The following is a 22,453-nucleotide window of genomic DNA, read 5'->3' as shown; positions in this document are numbered from 1 at the left end:
ATCATCTCTCTCCGTTTCCTCCTCCGGCCTCCCCCTGCAGCTCCATCGCCTTCAGTCTCTCTCTGCTTTAGTCATTCCTTCTGTCACTTTACTCTTTTAAACCAGACTTTCTTTCTGAGTTCCTCTTTTATTCTGTTGCATTTATCCTTCCCCACAGATTCTTCTTCACGTTCCTCTCCTTTCTAAGGCTCCTTTTCACTCTTTCTTCTGCTTTAAGACTTTAACCTTTTTTTCTTTTCTCCATCATCCACCTCTTCCTCTCTACTGTCATATCTTCCTCCTGCATCCCAGAAGACGAGATTTCATTGACCACTATAAAGATCCCAAAGCTTTATGCGATTCATAGCTTTGGTGAGACTGTCTGGTGTGAATGTGTATTTGCATTTCTGCCTCTTTATGAACAGCGGGAGTCGTGTGTTGATGTGTTTAATTGAGGGGAATTAATGTGTGTTTGTGCAGAGAGAAAAAAATAGAGGAGGAGGAGAAGAAAGTGAAAAAGGAAGTAGATAAAGGAGACAGAGATGAACTTTTGGCTTTTTGCTGTTAATCATGTTTACTCTTACTGAACTCTAGCTATATGTGTTTTGTGTGTGTGTGTGTGTGTGTGTGTGTGTGTGTGTGTGTGTGTGTGTTACAGTGGGAATGGAAAACTAGTTTGACAGCCCGTTGTGTCCTCCAGGGTAAAATATGTGGTTCAATGGCTGAGCTGGCCTCGTATGCACTCACACAACACGATTCTCTGGTTTACAGGGTTTGTATGGTCATGAAAAACCTGGAAAAGTCACAGAATTTGCAAATAGCAATTTTCATGCCTGGAAAGGTTTATGAAAACTAACTATACCCTGAAGATTTTGGAAAAGTCATGACATTTATTTTCTCAAACCTGTAAAAATAACACATCTTAAATGAACATTTGAAATTTGAAACAATAATTTCTGTTTTTACAGTTTCTGGCTGTGATAAACTGTAAAATTGCCCCAAATTTTAAAAGAAAGAAAGAAAATTACCATATTTTTTCTTCAAAAGCCTCCACAAATGGCCAAAAATGTTTTCGTGAAGAAAAAAAAAAAAATTAAAAATCACCAGAAAATTGGTGGTAAAATAAATTCAAAATACAATTAAAGTTGTATGCCCTTCCCCTAAACCAAATAAAAAAACATAACTCCACCCCCAGGGTGTTTCAAAAATTTTTTAATGTGTCTTCCTCATTTTGCACCACCCCCTCTCACCTCATAAATAATGATCGGTCCCTTAGGTATATGTAAATATTCAGTTCTGATGCTTCTCTTATTTCATTGTTTTCTTTAAACAATATATATTTAAAAACGCTGTAATATAGTAATGAAGAAGAACTGGAAAGAAGCGTCGATGGTCAGAGAATGTATGTTTTTTAAAATTTGCCTTAAAGTCAGGGACAATTATTGATAAAAATGTGTATGAACTCTGGATTTATGCACATGCACACACTCAGATGAACAGTAATCATTCACGCACGCACACACCCACACACACACACACACAGAAGTCATGCCTGCCCACATGGGTGAACACGTGGGTGCATACACGCTGTAAATCCAAAACAACTCCCCCTGCAACTCACACTTCACATTCTTTGTGACTGTGTTTTACAGCTGATTTGCAGGCTAAACCCCAGCCAGCCCCATTCACCTCCACGCTGTGGCATGTCGCATATTGTCCTAATCAATCCCTCACACACTAAGAGGCTTTTTCTGTGGAACCACCCGAGGCTAGCTCGCAGTTTGCGAATGCTTATCCCCTTTTTTTGTGTGGAGAGCGAGAGGCCGGCTCCCTGCAAGAATTTTATCTTTATAGGCGCAGAGGCTGGCTGAGAGGGCAGAGGGGAGGCGGTGGAGAAAAGACCTTGGTGGGATTTGATCCCGGGTCGGTGGGGGTTTCGTGGCAGGGGTCTGGATCAGTGCATGAGTGCCAAACAGAGAGCGGTTAAAGGAGCAGGAGCCACTGAGAGGAGAAAAGTAAAAAGCATCATTATGTGTTGGAGTGAGCATCTAGAGGGTTGATGATGAGGCTCATTGTAGCGAAATGACTCGATTCCAAGGCACGAACAATCAGAGACTCTTAAAAATGTCACTTGATAGGAGCTGACAAACACACGGAGCAGCTGGACTTGGAGTTGATTGCATTAACGGAGGATTACAAGTTCTCTGATCCTTCCCCTTTGTTTTTATTACTTATTCTCTTTCAGTCACTTTCTCTCCTCCTCCTTCTAATAAAACAGATTACAAGTTCATTAGAGTTCATTAATTGCAGCATATTTAATACAGCAGATGAAATTTGTTTGTTTTAAATATATGCCTTTTTTAACATGGTACAGCTGCTGTGATTTGTTTTACTGGTAGAGAGCTTCTTGTTGATGACTAATCCACATAAAGAGAGACGCTGCTAAGAGGCAGGACAATTCAAGTTTGCTGCTGAAGAGCTTTTAATGAACACAACATGAGACTTTTATCCAGTTTTAAGTATCTAGCCGCGCTTTCGTAATCTCATTTACATGTCTCTGCGCCCGTGATAGCGGTGGTAGAAAGCATTATGATATTGTGTTGTCCGACCATCCGTCCCATTCTCGTGAACACAAAATCTCAAAAAACCCTTATGGGAATTTCTTCAGATCTAGCACAAATTTCTACTTGTACTGAAGGATGGACTGATTCGATTTTGGTGATCAAAGGTCAAGGTCGCTGTGACCTTGTCTGTCTCATTCACGTGAAAACAATATCTTGAAAACACTTTGAGGGATTTTTTAAAAATATTTGGCACAAATGTTTACTTAGATGCAATGATGATTAGATTGTGGTTAAAGGCTAAAGGTCAAGGTCACCATGACCTTGTGTCTGTCTCATTCTCATGGGAGGCGCTCACCCATGAGCAGCATGGATGCTGAATGTTTGTTCACTCCTTCGGCAGACAGATTTTTAGATCCTCTGTACTTGTTATACACCTATATACAGTGTGGTTTATATTGTGTATTGTGCATTATACTGGCACTTTATTCTTATCTGGGCTCCTGGTGATCAATGTTTTAACAAACATGGATGTAAACTCTGAAAGAAACTGGACTGGACTGGTGCACGGAGGCATACAACCACGCAGTAGTACTTCTAGTTTGGCAGAATGCTTTGAGTTTCTGCTGCTCTCACATGCAAACTAGTCCAAGTTTCTGTTGAAAGCTCAAATGCATCTTTAGCTACATCACCTTTATTTGTCAAATCCATCTGAGATTATATGGAAGCACGGCTCTCCTGAATGTATTTGTGTGAAGAGACCTGACAGGATCAGTAGCAGCACTGATTCTTGTTTGGGGGGAAAAAATCATAGCTGCACTCTTATAAAATGTAAAAAGAGAAAGTGTATGCTCAAAAGAAGACTTGAAACACATGATTTGGGCCTCGGCAGCAGAGTCTGAGGCCGATGTGGAGAAAAGTCATTCCACTCGTCCAATTTAAACTTCTGCAACAGCCTGCAGGCCAGCAGGTAGAGCACAGAGTGGAGACAGCGCTCGACTCGGACCAGCCTCCTTTCATCTCTGTTTTACGTTTGAACGGAAGGGGCAGCTACCCGGCTGACCAGCCGAGCTCTCTCAGCTGTGTTTTTCATGCTCATGCAAAGACTTACAGGTGCCTTCCACAGTATTGCGAACAAATTAAAGACGCTGTACTCCAGCTGCTGCGGTGTTCCTAAAGGCTCGCCCCCTAGCGATGCCTCCTGGTAGACGAGCTTTATTGTAATGAGGAGGGCCTAGTTGAAGAAAGCTGGCTAAGAAGCCGCCTCAGGCTTGTTATCAAAGGCTCATGATTCAAACGCTCTTTTTCTGTCTCTTGAAAGAAGTTTTTCTGTTCTCTCTCGCAGTTTCTTTCTTAATTCCCCCTCATTTTCTTTCAGTTTCCTTCACGCCTCTCTATAACCTTGTTTATCGTTGAGACAAACTAGGGGGGTTGATGCATCCCTCTGACAGAAACACAAAGAGTGGGAGGGAAAAACATTAATCACAGCACTTTAATTTAAATAATATCAGATTCATAATGAAGTACTAATAATTCAATGTTACCAGAATGCTCTCTCACTTATTCTCTCTCTCTCAATCCTCTCCCTCTCACTCTCTGTTTGCTCAAGCCCCTCTTTTAGTTTCCGTACAAACAAACATGTTAAATTATTCAAACAATATTGGTTTTTCTGGATGATGTATAATCTCCCTCTCCATCTCTTTCTCGCCTGCCTCCAGGTATCGGGGCTCAGAAAGTGCGAGTCGAGGAAGAGCTGGAGGCGTATCCCGACAAGTCTGTTGATCTCACCTGCGAATTCGTCGATGGAGGTGGCCGAACCAAACTCACACAGGTAGGAATATGGAAAATATGCTGTTTTTTTTCTAGTTGCTTTGAATGCACCAGAGCTCAGAATGTCAAATTCAGATTGACAAGGTAGTTGTGTGTAATGGAGTGAAGTCATTTTCAGAGACGAGCGGTTTGTTTGGAGGTCGAAAAGGTAACGCTCTCTTGTGTGACATTTTCCTGTGCAGACATAACAAGAAATTAATGGCACATATTATATAAAACTCTGACGCACGGGGAAACAGCCATTCTACACTGTAAAATCAGACATGTTGATGTTACCTAAAACATTTTGGAAACCAATTGCCTTGAAAAAGGAAAGTAAATAGAATAGAACTATTAATCCTAATTTATGTTTACTTTATATCCCCTTATATACCTCTCCTCCAGCACCACTTTGCTGCGATCTTTCCTGCATGTTTTAGATCGCTCCCCACTGGTTCAAATGATCAGCTCATTATTAACCCCTGAAGCTGCTTGATGATATGGTGACCATTTAATTCGACTGTGTTGCAGCAGAAAGAGATCTCAAACATGCAGAACAGGTGGTGTTGGAGGACAGGTTTGGGAAACGCTGAACTAGCTGATCAAGGCAGCAGTCGACAGCAGCTCCTGTACTCAGCGAGTTAAAATGTCAGTGGAGTCTGGTAACTTTAAAAAGGGCATAGATGGAGAACTGAAACAGCTTTAACAGGTAAAGCAGAAAAAAATATTCTCAATAAAGCATACATTTAAACTGAATTTGAATTTTTGCAGCTAAATATGTTTTGCAAAGCTTTTTTCTTAGTTTCTGTGTCGATACGGCTGCCTGTTTCTAGTAAATAATTTACTGTCTTTTATACTGCCATTTATATGTGCCAGTTTTAGAAACAGAAAGCAAGTCATTAAGTGTGTTTCTGTTCGCCTGCGTAGAAAAACTTGACCACTGTGGCTTAAAAAGTTCAGATTTTCATTAATTGTTGGTAACCTCTTATCCTCTTAAGGGTTGGGGGTGCAGTCTTTGGGTAAGGGGCAGGGTAAAACCTGGACAGGTCATCAGACTATTGCAGAGTGGCTTAACAAGTTTTTAACCATTTGAAACCTAGCAGCATTACTTTTATACTGCTTTTAACTTGGCTTTCACATCACTTTAAGATCTGGACCCTGAGCACCCTGTGATTTCTTTTAAAAAAAAGAGTCAAAAAGCAACTTACTAAGAAAAAGTCTACAAATTGCAAGAAAATAGTGGGTTTTGTGTTACATAATTTTTTATTAATATTTTATTATTTCCTTTTTTTTAATCTTTTTTATAACTTAGACTTTTTAAAGTAAATTTTCAGGTAACTTTGTAAACTATGTTTTTGCTAATTTCTTGCTATTTTGTTTCCTTTTTTCAAGTTGAAAATTGCCTTTTTCCTTTGTGTTTTAAAGAAATACTACTACTATTTGCACAGGATCAAAATAGATAATACATATACATTAGAGTTAATTATTGACCAGCAATATGTGTTTGGTGACTGCACACACCAGAAGAAGCTCCAGAAGTGTTTGGCTTAGCTTAGCTCAAGCGTAGAAGCAGGGGGAATGGCATTTATTGTGCTGTACTTGTGTGTACATACAGGGTAGTTAAAACAGAGCTTAAGAGAAAATTTCATACCGTGCACACTTTCTCACCTCTGCACAGCTGGACAGTGGGATGCAGCCGATGCTGCTGCTGCTGTTGACAATCTGATAAAAACTTAGTTTGGAGCACACTGACCCTTTTAGCCTTCCGAAAGTTAGATAATCAGCAGGGGGACACAGTTAACTTTCCAAAATTCAGTACAGTGGATCACTATGAATGTTGTTTAGGTGTTCTCTGTTAATATTTTGAAACCTCATCAAATCGACTTTATTTCTTTCAAAAACTTGAGAAGAAGGCCATGAGCAACAAAATAATAAATTATTGCCCAAAACTTGGCATGAAATTAGTAAAATGTACTTAATTATCTAAAAAAAATAGTAGGAAAAAAGTGGAAAAAGTGCTTAATTTGTATAGTAATTCTGTGACATTATTTTTATTGTAAAAATATTGTAAAAATTGTAAAAAATCCTTAAAAAATCTACTTATTTCTTGCACTTCATGGAATATTTCTTCCTAAATTGCCAGTTGCCTGTTTTCTTATGTTTTTAAAGGAATTGCCTCAATTTGCTGAAAGTTCAAGTTTAGCTTAGCACAAACGTGGAAACATGGGAAAATGAATTTCAAACTTAGCTGTCCAGTTCAGGTGTTATATAACTATCTGTTTTGTTACACATATATTTCAAACACTGTAGTTTTATACATTAACTGTGCACCAACAGCTGGGCTTTGTTCCAGCATGAAGTCCTGCTCTTGTGGTCAAGTTTCCAGCTTCACAAACTTTTGTTACTCTGAAAAACAAACACAAGGTTGTTGGATGTATTTGTGGTTAGTTTCTCAACTAATGAGATGCTGTCGGATCGCTTACGTTATCTTGTTCCCCCCTGCTTCCAGTCTTTGTTCTGAAGTAAAGCTAAACGCATCGTGGACCACTGTATCATTGTCTGCACAGAAAACAGATTAAATTGATATCAAACTTCTTAAAAGTGCAAAAGTTTCTGAGCAGAAGGTCTATTAAAAATATAATGTGTTTCTCCTTGTCATTGCCAGCTCCATGTTCACATACAGATCGTCTCATTTTAACTTCCGACTCCTTGGAAGTGAATTTATTTTATCAAACGTAACACGACAACTGATCTGACACCACCTTAACTGTTCTGATATCACACACCGAGTAGACTAAAGCAGAACGCCATGAGATGCCGGTTCAGTTTGATCCTGGAGTAGTCTGCACCCTCTGAGTTGTGGATGGAATCAATAAGCAATTTGTTGACATACAAAAACTGAAATTGCAGACGGGTAAATTGATATTTTCTCTGCAGACCATAGCTAACGAGGGAGGTACTAATTTGTGTTGACACCTGGGTTACAACCCGTCATCCTCTCTGCAACCTTCAGCCCTAGTTTCTCTCTCCGTTCCTCCAGATGTCATAAATTTCATAGATGTTTGCTAAATGTGTATTGATGAACTTTATTCCCCCTCCTTCCTCGCCTTCCACTTTAGCCAGCAGTTTGTGTTTAACGCTGTCACTCTGGAAACTCGAGAGAAAAGAAAATCAATCTGCTATAACATCACAGCACTCTTCCTTGTGATAGTCTCCTATCAATATCTTCCACGTATCAGAAATGATAGGAAGAAAAGCCTGTAAGAGAACTCTCTCTCAAATAATGTTTTTAAAATGGCAACAGGATCCTTGCCAAAGTGTTTGCGACCTTTAATTTCATCCTGCAATAGCTTCTTGGCTCCTTAGTCAGACAGCTTTAATTGAGTTTGACATTTTGCTACTTTAAGTGAAATTATTTCTGTTATCAAGGAAGAAAGAGCAGCGCAGATTTTTAAACCTGTCCAAAGAAATGTCTGAAATTCTGATGTGTACATACAAGTATATATGAATATGCATGTATATTTTAATTTTTTCTGTGAATATGATTTTTATTTATTCATTTTGAAGTTGAAGTGTCTGTTTATTAAAAGGAAAATACATACACTCATACACTCTCCCTCAAAGAAAAATCTTTTTTTTTTTTCAATTTTTAATTTTAATTTTTTTCTCTATTACCTGTAGGGATATTTATCAGTCTAGATCCTGAGTCTTTAACTGGGGCTCCTCAGAGTTGCTGCTGGGAGTCTGACAAATTATTGTTTGATAATTGCATTTTTTTCATTCCAAAAATTTAGATGTACCTCAAAATACACATTAACATCAATCTTACAACGATGAAGATGAAATAATAACAAATTTAAAAGATGTAATTTTCACTACACAGCACTGATTGAAGCCTAATTTGTACCGTTGAATCGTTGTACAGTCATGTGTGCTAACACTAAATCACTATGCAGCACCAGAATTAAATACCGTTCGCCTCAAAACACAGGCTTTATAAATAAATGAATCTGCCAATAATTTCTCTTTTAATAGCTTATTTTTGTCTGCGCCATAAAAGGGTATGTCTAAAGTTAATAAAGCCCTGTTTTAGGCTCAATTTAACCTTTTGAGACCTAAATTGACATCACTTTTCTTTTGATGTATTTAGACGATTTTCATAGATAATTAAGCATTTAAATCATAAGCAAAGTGTTATGGCAAATTTTAACAAATATGTAGATTTAATTTTTTTGTGCAATGGAAAAATATCTAGAGACTAAATTTAAAGTATAATAATTGTATAGGCTTATTTAAAATTATTTTTATTTATTTTAGAATGACTATGATATTTGAGCTTTTTTTCCAGGTCATTTCCTTATTGTTTTGACTTTCCCATTTTTTGTTGTTGTTGTTTGTTTTTTGTTAATTTTCAGGAAGCTTTATTTTACTTCTTTCTCAATTTTTTGCTATTATCTGGCTCATTTCTTTTAAAGTTCCTCATTGCCTTCTTCCCATGTTTTTGACAGAAATCAAGTCAAACTGCCTAGGTTTCAAAAGCTTAATATGCAAATCTTTTTTTGTTTTTTGCAGTAGTTGTCTGTTTCCCTTTCAGTGAGTCAGGATTTCTGGAAAGAGACATTACTGTTGATTTTTTCAAATGTCTTGTTTTTGTTTTTTTTTTGTCCCTTTGAACACCACAAACCAAATGGAAATTTTAGCAGGGTGAAGCGTTACTTTATGGTTGTTCAAAGAGCTCCTTAATGTTCATGAATCTCATAATTCTGCCTTTGAATTTAAAGTTGGACTTCTGCACGCCTGAATCTTTCATTTTTAAAAAATCCACCATAAAAAAATAACAAAACTGATAAACCATTCCCACTTGTTTTCTCTAATCCCACCAGGTGTCTTGGATATGGGAGCCCATTGATGGTCAGAGGGACAACATTGCTGTATTCCACCCAATCTATGGACAGAGTTTCCCCAACTTGTCCTTCAAAGACAGAGTCGTCTTCCTCTACAGGACTCTGGAGAACCCGTCCATTAGAATTTCTAACCTAAAAATGTCCGACGCTGGCCGATATACCTGCGAGTACGCCACCTACCCTTCTGGAAACGAACAAGGGACCACCACCCTCATCATGCTTGGTGAGTACAGAGCTTAGATGTCCATGTAACATTAAATAAACCTTGTTACTTTGTTACGCATGGGTTCATGGGTTCCACCTTGTTGTATGTTAAACACTTCCTCCTCTCACTCTCCCATATTTCTATGCTTTCCTCTGTCAAAGGTGAAAAGCGCAAAAGAAAAGAGAAAACAAACAAAAGCTGCTGTATATTTCCAATATAGCTGAGAACTTCTCATGTTTTTATCTAACAAGGACCTTAAAGGGTTAGAGCAACGAAAGGTCAACAGTACTTACACTTTCCTGGAAAACAGGACTGTGCTTCAAACCGCCTTTCAAAAGCTGTTCTGCTACATTGGCCTTGACAGGCGCCTCCCCAGCCATCTGCTTATCACAGCTTTCTACAAAAGAGGTTCCCATCAGACCCAAACCCTAAGAAGAAGCGATTTAAAGCACTGCAGAGTATTCTCGGGGTATGTCCTGGTTAGATGCAGAGTGAAGCACAAAGGACGTAGGTGAGAAAGATTCAGACGTGGCACTACATGCAAAGTATCGCACTGGATTTGATCAGCAGACAGTCTGCGATGTAAGATAAAGTGGACGTCTGTGTGCAGGTGGAGCTAACATGTTTTTGAGCTTGTTTTACTCATGATATTGGCGAACTTTGTTTTAGTAAATTATTGTAATTATTAAAATCACATTAGAGGAAATACTTGAGCCAGAGTTTTTGTCTTTTATATCTTTAAAGGCATGGATAGTGAATTGGAGAGATGAAGTGCTTCTGTTGATGAGACTTTCATGTTGAGTCTCATTAAGGTAATGGATGTTTAATATTGTGGCTGGTCAGTGTATAGAGAAGGATTTCACTGTTATACAAAAGGCCTTCACATAAAAATAGGTTGTTTATGCAGTAGAAAGATGCAAATACTTTTAAATTTGGTTCTACGTGACCAGAAAAGAACTGAGAAACAAGACTGTGGTATTCGCTTTTGCTCAAGAGATAGAAAACCTACAACTCCCAGAATGCACTGGGCCGCACCAGAGCGCTCCAGCTGGTTAGTGGCATTTTGTGGACTGGTCCATGTGAAACAATGGCAGCCAGCAATCTTGTGTTAGAGTTAAACGGTAAGCTAAAACTTGCTTCTTAAAACATTTGAGGCGCGAAATATGCAACTCAGTAACAGAATTTTGGATCATATTTCATCAGCGCTTCTTAGTTTTACCATTTGATCCCGATTCTCCATGTGCAGAAAGTAGTATGGAGCCTACTTCTTGCTCATAATTTCCTGCTATTATAGTTAAACAGGCCATTAAAAAATAAGAATACACACCTATATATCTATCTATCTATCTATACATATATATATATATATATATATATATATATATGTATTTCTGAATCATTTCAATCAATCAGAAATAGGCAGTGCGTTAACATAGTCTCGATTTCTATTTGATCAGCACTGCCTAGTTTTAATGTTTTAATGGAGTTGGTCAGAGTTTGGGGCAGGCTAGTCTTTTGATCAGCTGTTTGCTTTTTGTGTCAGCGGTGGTGGCATAACGAATGAGCGATACAAAAATGCAAAGAACAGCCTGCAGCTCATGCAACAGCTTGAGATTTAAATCAAAGCAGTTTACTCAGGTTTTGAGGGTTTAAATGACTGACTGGTATCGATGTATTGTCAAGGAATAACTGGAGGTTATATGGATTCATTTGATATTTGGGTTACTTTAGTGAGAGACTTCTCTGGCACAGTGAGATCCAGACCAGTGTCTTGTTATGTCTTTTTTCCTCCGCTGCCTTTGCTGACTTCCTTACACAACATTGTGTTGTACATTGAATTATCCTGTTGAGTGGTTTAGCATAAAAGGAGCTGAATAGATGTTGGCCTTTGCCACCATAGCTTGCCATTATGTTGTCACTTCTGCACGCAAGTGCACCATCAGGGTCAACCTCTCATGTGACCTTCTCGACAAAGCTGAACACTTAATTTCATTTTAATTAGAGTTAGATCTGTTTCGCCCAAACGACTGAATTAATTACTTTTGAGGACACTTATTGTGATAATCAGATGAAGGCGATTAACATAATCTCGCCATAGACTGTTCTTGTGCATGTAAATGTAGCTGATAGCAGCGGCATACAATCATATTTCTCTCTCATAAATTCTGACTTTTATTGTGACTTAAAATCCGCAGTTGTCAAGATGGACTCGTGCTGCATGTTTGGATCAAGCTTCTAGCCCTCATATCGGTGGAATTTAAGATGAGAAAAGTAAAATTAAATGCATTTAAATTTAGTTCAGAGGTTTTCAAACTAGAGTTGTCCCTCCTGAGGGGGTTTGGGGGAGATTTGAAGGGGAGCGGGCAAAGGGAGAGATGTGTGAGGCAAAGATTCAGCGTGAGGAGAGACAAGTGATGGCTTACGTGCCGACAACAATGGGAACACACAGAACAGTGCTACATATTTTTAGATTCAGTGTGAATTACACTTCCTGAGGATCATTATGTTCTAATCCGCTTAGAAATCAGAAAAAAGACACTGATTATATCTCCAGAATGCGCCTGAGAATCATCACATATTGAAGTTTTCTTCAGCGTTGAAATAATCCAGTGATAGTTGTGTCTACATCTATTGGTACACTGAAAACAGTGACAGCTATTTTTTAAAATCAATATTTAACTAGGTAAAAACCAACTGAGATCTTTTTTTCAATGCATACCTGGCTAAGAAGGCAGCAAAGCTGCATGTCAGGTCCCGGTCGATTACATACAAACAATAAAATAGAAGATAATGCATCATAAACGGTACAGAGTAAGAAACTGATGTCCATGCATCAAAAGAAACGGTTGAATATACACAAAAATGAAAAAAAAAATGTTACGCATTTCAGCATGAAGAGTTTGACTTACATTGACTTTTATTTAAAACAAGCTAAAAAAGATGAGGGAGTCAAGCCTGCAGGTCATAAAAAAGACAAGGCTGTCATAAAAACAGACTTCTTTTAATGTCCCCAGACCAGTGACAGCTGTGGCCAGAGCCATTATGTTTTTTTGGGTTGTCCATCCCCATTCTCATGAATGTGTTTTTTCAGAAATGCCTGCAGCGATTTCTTCAGTTTTGGCACAGATGTCCACTTGACCTCAAGGATGAACTGACTCAAATTGTGTGGTCAAAGGTCACGTTTTTGGCTATAACTCAAGAATGCATACACTAATTATAACAAAATCTTGAAAATGTGCTGATTGTATAGATCTTCTGTGCTGCTGAGTCGAAAATGTGTGTGAAGGACCCATTGTTTTGCCAAAAAACACATAGATGTAAACTGGAACTTTACTAGCTGGTGGAGGTATACGACTGCGAGGTGTTAATTGTAGTCCCAGTGTCAGTCTGCATAGTTGGCACCTGAGTAAAAGTACCAATCTGTCAAAATGTAAAGAAATAAGGTAGCCGACTCACTGACTCCATTGCAACATTATACTTTTCACTTTGAATTCACTTCTAAAACTTAATCATTATAATTATTAACTAGATAAAATTAAGACAAAGAACTTACACAGAACCATATAGCTGAGGCTTCTGCAGCGACTTGGGTTCGATTCTGGCCTGCGGCCTTTTGCTGTGTGTCATACTGCCTCCATCTTCCTCCTTTCCCGTCTCTCTCGAGCTGTACTATGAATAAAGGAAAAATGCCCCCCCCCTCAAAAAAAATCTTAAAAAGAATTATAATAATAATGCTTCTGCACCAGTGTTAGCCATGGTCAGTGACACTGTGTTTTTAAGATGTCCATAAGTCCAACGCAATATCTACAGAACACCATGAGGCACTTTTACAAATTTGACACAAACAGCTATGACCTTGCATCCATCTTACGCTTGTGAATGCCATATTTTTCTATATTTCAAGGGAACACCTTTAAATTTTGCACAAACTTCCACTTATACTCAAGAATCTAATATTTAGAATTTGGAGGTCAAAGGTCACTGTGGCCTCATAAAACATGTTTTTGACCATAACTGAAGAATCCATGTGATGACATTTACCACAGATGTCAAATAGGAAATAATCAAGTTTTGACATTTTATATCCAAGAGGTCAACTATGACATCATAATGTTATGCAAAAACACTTTTCTGGCAGCTGTTCAGCATCACATCCCAGGAACAGGAGGAGACATTTGTCCAGATACTGAATTAGGTGACACAAATGTTGAACTGTGCTGATCTTCTGGGCTGCCGGAGGAGGATGTAAGAGAAGCATCCATGTTTTTATGTGTTTAGGTGGATGTAAACTGTCAGTGCAACTCGACTGCTGCGTGGAGGCCATGTCACAGTAATTCTAATTTCTTAATATTTTTTTCACATACTGTGAATATACCTCAGAAATTCCCTTTCATGTGGTTCTTATATTCCTGAAATATTCTCTTTTATCAGTACATACAAAGATATTTTCCCTGTGTTAAAAATCTGTGGACATGTAGACAAAGAACCTAGGCCATTGAAAATTGCGGCACTTGTCTTGATTTTGTCTGAGCGGGGGGTCAACAGCGTCACACTTTTAAAACTCATGCCCTAATTAAATAATAACTTGTATAATATGTAATTAGCATTAGGAAAAGTACCACACGCATACACACCTGTTGACTTCTTTCTCTGCACAGTTTCATTCCCACTTCTCAACAGGCTGAACCACTGCAAACATTTAGCAAACACAGCCCAGCATGTGGAATCTGGAGAACTGCTTAAAGTTACCTCAGTGTCTTGATTTTTGGAACTGAGTGGTTTAGTTGCTGTTAGCAGGGGACACATCCTGTTTGTAATCGCAGACAGCTGGTGTTATTCATCCACCCACATGTCCTCCCGTTTGCACTGCGCTTACAAAGGAATCAGACGCCTGGTGTCTCTCTCTCGCAGTTTACAGCACTGAGGAGACTTCATGCTTGAATGTGAATAACAACAGTTCCCTTGATTGTTATATGGAAGTGCTGTGCTTACAGTATATGGCCCGTAGCGTCAGCGGTTGTATGATAAAGACCTCATACATTCAAAGCTCCTGTCATACTGGCGTGCTCAGGGGAGGATCTAATACAATGCACTCTGAACTGAAACAGAGCATTTATTGAATTCATATTCTGTGCAGTTTAATGCAGTCTGCCTGGTGCTTTTTACCTCTTTATCGTGTAAGTTTTGTGCAGCAGGTTGAGATGTGGGAGTGCTTTTTTTCTTGCACAAATTGGATGCAATTACATAACATTTTGGTCGCTGTACTGTGAAAGGAAGAATGCTTACAGGTGTGGTGACGCTGTGTATGTTCAATTTGTTGCTCAAATGTGTGTCTGGGGATTTCTTATCTCCTACATTTAAACAACACACATAGACTCTTCTGTAAGTCACTGACACTATAAAAAGGCAATAATTAAAATAAATTCATTACCCCAGTTGGTGCAGCCAGTATGGTTCATGAAAAGAAATGTTTTACAATTCCTTTTTATGTCTTTCCCACAGCTGGGCCTGTAACATTTTCCCCCAGTAGTTTTTAAAAGTAAACCTTTACACAACAATGCAGAATCCACTCTGGAAGCTTCTCTTGCGGAGAACAGAGTACACAGGAGATGCAGAACTTGGCTTTCTTGCAGAGAAAACACAGCGCGATATTCTGGCGGGCTGGCAGATGGATGTGGGCTAAGCCTCCTAAACTGCTGCTGCTGGCACGAAGCAGAGGTAGACTGGGAAATACCTGCTGGAAAGCTCACTGACTCGCCTTTTGTCTGGAGTTACAGCTGTGCCAAGCTCTCTGGGACGGATTCTGGTCCATGTAAATGTACTTGGCAAACTAAGTGTCTCAAAGTCACTGGAAGACGGTCATATTTTACCTTATTGGATATAGAATCCATACAAGCCAATCACATTAGACCTTATTGAAACCCCAACTGCTGGCACCCAATCGTATTACATTTTATTGGATATAGAACCACGAGCACCCCAATCATATCACAACTTATTTAAGTATGAATACATAATCCTGACAGCCAATCGTATTATAACTTATTGGATACAGCACCACCGCCAGCCAATCTTATTACCACTTATTGGGGTGTGAATAAAGAATCACTCACTTGGCAGTGACTGATACAATATTTTCCTGGATGGGGACCATACAAAGTGGATGGTAGCCAATTATACTGCATCATATTGGATATAGTGCAGCCAGCCGGACGGAAATACAATTGCAGGTGAGGGAGAGTCTAGTAGATCGGTAGCCTGTCATAAGTGTTGTATAGCCCTCAGAGTGAAAAATTGTCCTCATTGTTTTGGGTTTGGAGAGGGAGACGGTGGGAGTCCAGAGGGAGACGGTGGGAGTCCAGAGGTTGGACGAGTGGACGGCAGACTGGAGGGTCACTGGCTGGAGTCCACGGATCAACAGAGTGGATAAGTGGCAGATTGGAGTGAGGCTTCTGCAAACATTTCTCACCAACAGAAACAACTCAAGGGTGGAGATGAATGTAATGGGTGGAGCCAAACAGATTTTTGTTTTTCTGGCAAAGTAACATCACTGAAGCCCAACGGAGAAAAACACCACATTGAAATGCAGATTATCCACAAGCCATGTCCTGATTGTGTCCTTGTTCTTTTTCCAAGCATTTCTAATGCTCAGTCTAGAAAAATGACAATGTTGTGTCACTTACACAAGTTAGCAGTGTTTATCTATTTATTATGTACATGAACCACCATGTTAAAGAATATATATTACAATTATAAAAAGTACTAAAAAATGCCAACAGTTATACTAAATTATGCAAGTATGAAGTTGAAGAGATTTTATGTCCCACAATGTCACTACTTTGTTACAGTGATGGAGGAGGTAGTCCTGCTAGGAATCGTGTGAAATGTTTGATAGTATATTAGGGTGTATATCACTGGTTTTGTCATGAAACGATATCATATCAATGTCGATGGACAATGATACAATATTTTCTGATATTGCAATGTTTGCCATTTGATATGATTTTGTGATATAATGTTCTGCAAAAAAACCTTTTCTGGCCATCACTCAGCCAGGAGACATTTGAGACATGCTGACCTGATGATAATATCTTTGAAACGGTGCTGATTGTAGAGATCTTCTGTGCTGTCGTAGTGAAGATGTGTGTGAAGCCTCCATGTTTTTGCAGACATGGATGTAAACTGTAAGTGCAACTTGTGTGGTGTGCGGTGACATACAACCTCGTGGTGGTATTTCTAGTTTCTGCATGTGGGAAAGCTCTGCATCTGAGAGCTGTTTCTATGACTAAAACCTGCTTTTTCCATATATTCCTGTAGTTGATCCAGTAGTGATCTCCTCTTCCTCCACATCTGCCGTCTGTACTTAGTAAAGCATTATGACCCTAATAGCTTCAGTCAGCTGCTCATCGGCCAACAGCAGTGAGAATGTGTTTCTTAGCCTGCCGGTCAGCTCCCAGGTGAAAAAATGTGCTAGAATGAGGATCAGGGTCTCACTCTGAAGAAATCATGTGTGCGAAGCAAACCTCCCCTCGGTGAATAAAGGTTAAAGAGAAAGTTAAATAGAACTAATCCCTTCTGGCCTGCCAGGACAGCGCTCCGTGCATTTTAGGTTCCAGGCCTGAAAACACACCACAGCCGCTATTTGTTCAGCATATTTATTGGTGTTTTTCCAAAACCATATCTTAATTAAATAGAAATATCTTGACTTGCAGAGTCACTGGCATCCTCAGCTAAGGAGAGATAACCTAAACAAAACAAGTATAAAGAGACATTCCTCATACACTGAAAATGTGTCAGTCAGCAGATACACCGAAACTACAATAACAAATGCCGCCATGTAGAAACAACCTTGGTGAATTGGAACAGCATCCTCCATCCTTTATATTGTTTAGTTGTTGATAAGAGACGGGAGAAGGTAGAAAATAAGAATAAAAATGCCTTTGAGTTTACATTTGCCCTCAAGTTTGACTGAATCAGTCAAAGTGCAGTTAAATGCAGCAGCACAAAGGGGCTTGAAATGCGAGGCCTCAAGGCTTTTTGTAACCGTGTTCAGAGGCGAGTCTGAGCGAGGTTTAGAAGTCAAAGTGATGTGTTTTCACCTTTTAGTTTTTGCATAACAATAGTGACATTGGAAATTATCTTTTTTTTTCTTTCTACATTTCAGGCACTTAGCTAGTGCTCTCAAGCTTGAATTAGTTAAATTAGTCTCAAGCTTAAATTAATGCATTTTGTCAACATTTCCAGCAGCCAATAATGAGTTGTCAAAACAACACACACAGCACAGTAATTGCAGTATAAACTATTCCTGTGTTTCCTTGAATATTCATGTATTGGTAGCAGTTGAGGAGACGTAGAGAGCCAAACAGATGTTTTCCACAACAATGTCTGGAAATATTCAGCAGCAGTATGTCAAGCTGAGAGAAGATGTTTACAAACCTGGGCAGCTGGCGGGACATGGATTCCAAAAAATTTAACAAGATCCAGAAGCCTTTATTGATTTTTGGCTAATGTATGCAGCAAGTAGAAAATATATTTTAAAAAAAATACATCACTTGGCTGCCTTCATCAGGATACAGCAGTGAATAAATCCATGTTTAGGGAGTGAGAGGAGGAAACATTGATATGTGCCACCAGCCGGTGGTGATAAATCCCAATATGTCAGGCTCATTTTCAGTGTTACCACACATTGTTCGGTGATTTTACTTCATGTTAAAAATGCAGCTGATCACTGGTGGTGCCAATTGTAGTTGATGGATTTAAATGTATGGATGGCATTGCATTTTTATAGCACCTTTCTAGTTTCTTTCTAGTGTTAAATTATTGTAGTTGTGTTCGTTTTATTCATCTGGCATTAATGTTCCGGTGGACTTAAGGATGAACTAAGTAGATTTTCATGGTCAAAGCTCAAGGTCACTGTGATCTTGACCTTTGTCTCATATTTGCGAAAGACATACCTCAAAATCACCTTTAATCCCAGTAAACACTGCATGTCTGAAACGGTCACTACAATGAGAACAGCTGGTCCGCCTTAACAGTGCACCTTATGGGAGCCTGGGAGGCTAACTTAGATGTTAATATAGGTGTTAACTGCCTGCAGGTGACGAGAAAGACATGGGACGCTGGCTCGGGTGTTAAGGAGTTGTAGTGTTTATTGCCTGACAAACAGCCTCAACTGTTTACACACTGCACCGATACTGAACTTCATACTCTCTGCTCCGGACGCTGCAGCCTCACTGTCATCAGCAGGCGCACGCTCGCTCTCTCCATTTTTCCCACTTGCAACCGCTCTCTGTCTCATTATCTGTCACGGACATGAGAAACCAAAATAAGGCACCGAAATCGGCGCTATGATTTGGTCCAGTTGGCACTGGTTGTAAGGGAACCTATATCATGTCGGCAATGAGTTTCGGTACACAACCCTAGTCTGCTGAAAAGGAGAGTAGTGAAAGTAAACCTTGAGACCAAATGCTCCATCAGCGCCCATATGCACATTTAAAGGGTACTGGTGATTTTGTTTGTTTACATTTAACCCCTCGTATGTCCTTTCAGTGTGTTTTTTATTTGTTAGTCATGAAAGGTTTCTTCCACACCCTTGTGTATTTTATTTTTCTAATTTCATGTAATATGTATTTAAGTGTGTGAAACAAATACACTAAAGTAACAGCAGGAGTAGAACAGAGTACAACGCCCAGATAAACTCATAGATTGAGAGAGAACAGACGGTAACAGACGGAAGAAACACAAGTGAGCAGAAAATACGAGGAAAGAGGGAGAGGCACAGCTGGACAATAGTATTCACTAACAAACAAAAATGTCAACTTCATGGTGATGTAAAAGGAAAAGTTAGTGGATCACCAGAGTCAGTAGACTTTATCCTCTGGGAACCATGAATGTTAAATAATAATCTGATAATCTGAGTTGCCTAATCATTAGGCAATGGTGAGGTCCAAAAATGGCTCGTCTCTAACCAGACACATGTACGACTGCATGCACAGCATTTGCATACTGGGCCAAGTGCACCAGCCACCTGTAATCTGGTGTAGAGCTGGATCTTCAGAAGTCTGCAGTGCTGCTGGGTCTGGCCCATTTCTGCACAATATCCAGGGTTAGTTGGTGTCGATGTTGCCAGATTGCAATGGCTTCATCACAGTCATTACATGGTACAATGTGGGCCAAATGTAAGCGATAATATGGGTCAGTACTGGGCTTCACTAATTAGCTTTCTTGGTGTCTGGTTGATTTCAATGCTAACTCTGTGACTGTGACAGATGTCAGCTGTCCTGTGTGAGCGCCACCTTAATGCAGCAACAGCCGGCTTCACACTCGGGTACAAATCTTTGCGCTTGGCAGATAGTCCCGACTTGTTTATGGTTCAAACTGGCAATCTTCCATTCACAGACCTTGATCCGTAACTGCTGCCAAGGCAGTAAGGAAAAAGAGAGTCTTCGGGAAGTCTCAGGTTCAAGATAGAGCGAGCATCTACCCTGCAAAAGGGTCAAGAGAATCCCTGCCAGCCACTGGGGCGGTGTTTTACAGCAAATGTCACCCTGAAGGGAATGTCAGTGGGAGTTTCGAAAGTTTATAACAGCAACAGTTCCGTTATAAAACCCAATAATTGGATAAACACTCAGCAAAAGCAATTTGAATGCCTAAAATGAAAACATGTGGTGAATACGACTTTTACAGAAACTGTCCACCTTTTGAAGCTTTTTAAGTGTTTGGTTTTATAAACCAAACACACCTCATGCAGTTAACAGTGTTTGGACACATCACTGTAAAGCAGTTTTCCTGTCTCCCTGTCAGTCTCTGGCTTTTAGCCTATTGATAGTATGACAGGGGTAGTGGGAGTGGGTGTGTATGTGTGTGTGTGTGTGTGTGTGTGTGAGTGAGTGTGAGTGGGGGGGTGCAGTGTTTACTCAGCTCCGTTAGCATAGCTTCCTGCTCGCCTTCTAATTACTGTGCGCGCCTCAGACTGATGTGAGGAATAGCAGCAGGCTCAATTGGATGCAATGTCACGAAACACATCAAGGATGGATACTCCCGACTTGTTAAAGCCCGCAGATCAATCCAAACCCATTTCTGCCACTGCGCTTTAGTCTCTTCTCCTTTCTGCATGGCCAGTCTGTCTCTCTGTTTGTGTCTGTTTCTACTCTCTCGTCCTCTCTGTTTGTGTCTCCTCTTTTGCTTATCTTCGTCTTGTCTGAACTCTCACCTCTCTTGTCTCGCTTTGTCTCACCTCTCCAAGACTTTTCCTGCTCTTTGTTTCATCACTTGTCTGATCATATCTAACGGATTCAGGTAGACAACATGTAAGACTTTCAGTGCTGCCTGGATTTAATGGATAATGTGATATATTTTAAAAGCTGACTTTGTCATCTATGGACTATAAATTGTCATTTACAAATAATGATGCAGAAACGAAGGAAGACGGGGTTTCTTATTTAGAAATAAAGTCCATATGAGTTAACTAAGGGCAGGGGCACATGGTGCATCTTAATGGAAAAAAATGTGACACTGTTGAGGTTAATGCTTAAAAGCTTAGTATTAGGAATGCAAATCCAATCTCAAACATTGGATTGGGGCCAATTAAGGCATTTTTTTAACTAATCAGTTTTGGGAATATTTAGCTTGTAGAGTGATACAATCTTTTGTTTTTTGTCAGCTCTCACACAGCAACACGGAGCGCAACCTTAGTCATCTCCCCTCCACTCAGTGGTCTATGTCGCCCCTCTGTTAAGCTCCATGTGTTTGTTTAACTGAGCACCACCCGCTGCTGAACACTACACACCATAAACAAAAACACAGTGTGAGACTGTATATTTATGAGCACTTGTTTCAATTCAGCACAGTGTGAAAGCCTAGCGTTTTTCCTTCAACTACAGTGCAGGTTGTTTCTCCACCCTGCTCAGAGGGGAGACAGACAGCGGTGTCGAGTTCACTTGCCACTGCAAATACGCGAGCTTCACAAGCAAAAAGCCAACATGGCTTATGTGTTAATGATGCATGGAAATGGTGTGGAATATTATGGAAAAAAATACGGAAAAAATTTGAAATAACGTTGGTAAAAATGTATAGGAACCTTTATTTAGTGTTTTCAATTTTACAGCATGACAGTTTCTTTTCAGTTTTATAGCCTGTTGTGACCTGTTGCCTTTTGGGAAAGTGTTTGTTTCGTGTTCATACAGTGTAACACAGAAGTTTTTGAAATGTTCTTTATTTTACTATGAAAATAGTTTACCAGAGTTGCCAGTGGGTAAATAATCTCAGCCCCAAGCAGCAGCATTCGGTCTGTCTTTGACACTTGCTCTACTGTCTGTTCAAAATATATGAAAAGTATTCTCATGCATTTGTTTTTTCCCACTGCACAAATCTCACATTTAGTGAACCCTGAATTTTTGGGTTCCAGTACCCCCCTACTAATTATATACACAGCAGATTTATGTCTGTTTTTTCAGTTGCTGGTATATTTTCATATTACCATGAATAATTGTAAATTATACCAGCATGGCACTATTTTGAGATATTTGCAGTGCAGCTGTAAAAGAGTTTGACTGCAGGAATCATTTAAAAAATGAATTGAAGTATAAACTTTGGTGTTAGTCCTTAAGAATGAAAGAACGAGGACTTCTTTTACTTTTTTCTGCCTCAAAAAAACAGCAGGCAATGTACTGACCAAGAAAAAAAGTGTTTTCAATAATTGCCTGACTTTTTCCTTAAAGTAATGTCTCTCAGTACCATTATGTCCATAACTGTCCACATACAGCTGCTTTCAACAGATTGAAAGGCATTTAGGGAAATTTACTAAATCCCACCCTGCAGTAAAACATGATGCATGTTAAAGAAGAGTGGGTATAACAATTGCAACACTTGACATCACAAAATAATGGAATTCACTGACATTTACAGATTGATTGATAGTGTGACAGAAGTCTGGTTTTTCCTTTAAGAAGAGAAGGACATTTTCATGGAACATTGCCACTTTACAGAACGAGTCC

General features: G+C 39.4%; 1 protein-coding gene across 1 annotated transcript in view; it reads left to right on the top strand.

The window, feature by feature from the left end:
• Positions 1–22,453, top strand: part of pvrl2l (PVR cell adhesion molecule related 2 like) — a 241,628-nt gene that overhangs the window by 172,011 nt on the left and 47,164 nt on the right. The window contains exons 2-3 of the mRNA XM_042506359.1: positions 4,259–4,371; positions 9,233–9,476. Coding sequence (XP_042362293.1) covers positions 4,259–4,371; positions 9,233–9,476 — 357 coding nt within the window. The remainder of the gene's footprint in view (positions 1–4,258; positions 4,372–9,232; positions 9,477–22,453) is intronic.

The sequence above is a fragment of the Plectropomus leopardus genome, chromosome 18, assembly GCF_008729295.1.
Source record: "Plectropomus leopardus isolate mb chromosome 18, YSFRI_Pleo_2.0, whole genome shotgun sequence".
NCBI lineage: Eukaryota > Metazoa > Chordata > Actinopteri > Perciformes > Serranidae > Plectropomus > Plectropomus leopardus.
Note: the sequence above shows the minus strand (reverse complement) of the source record. Positions and strands in the feature narration are given on the sequence as shown.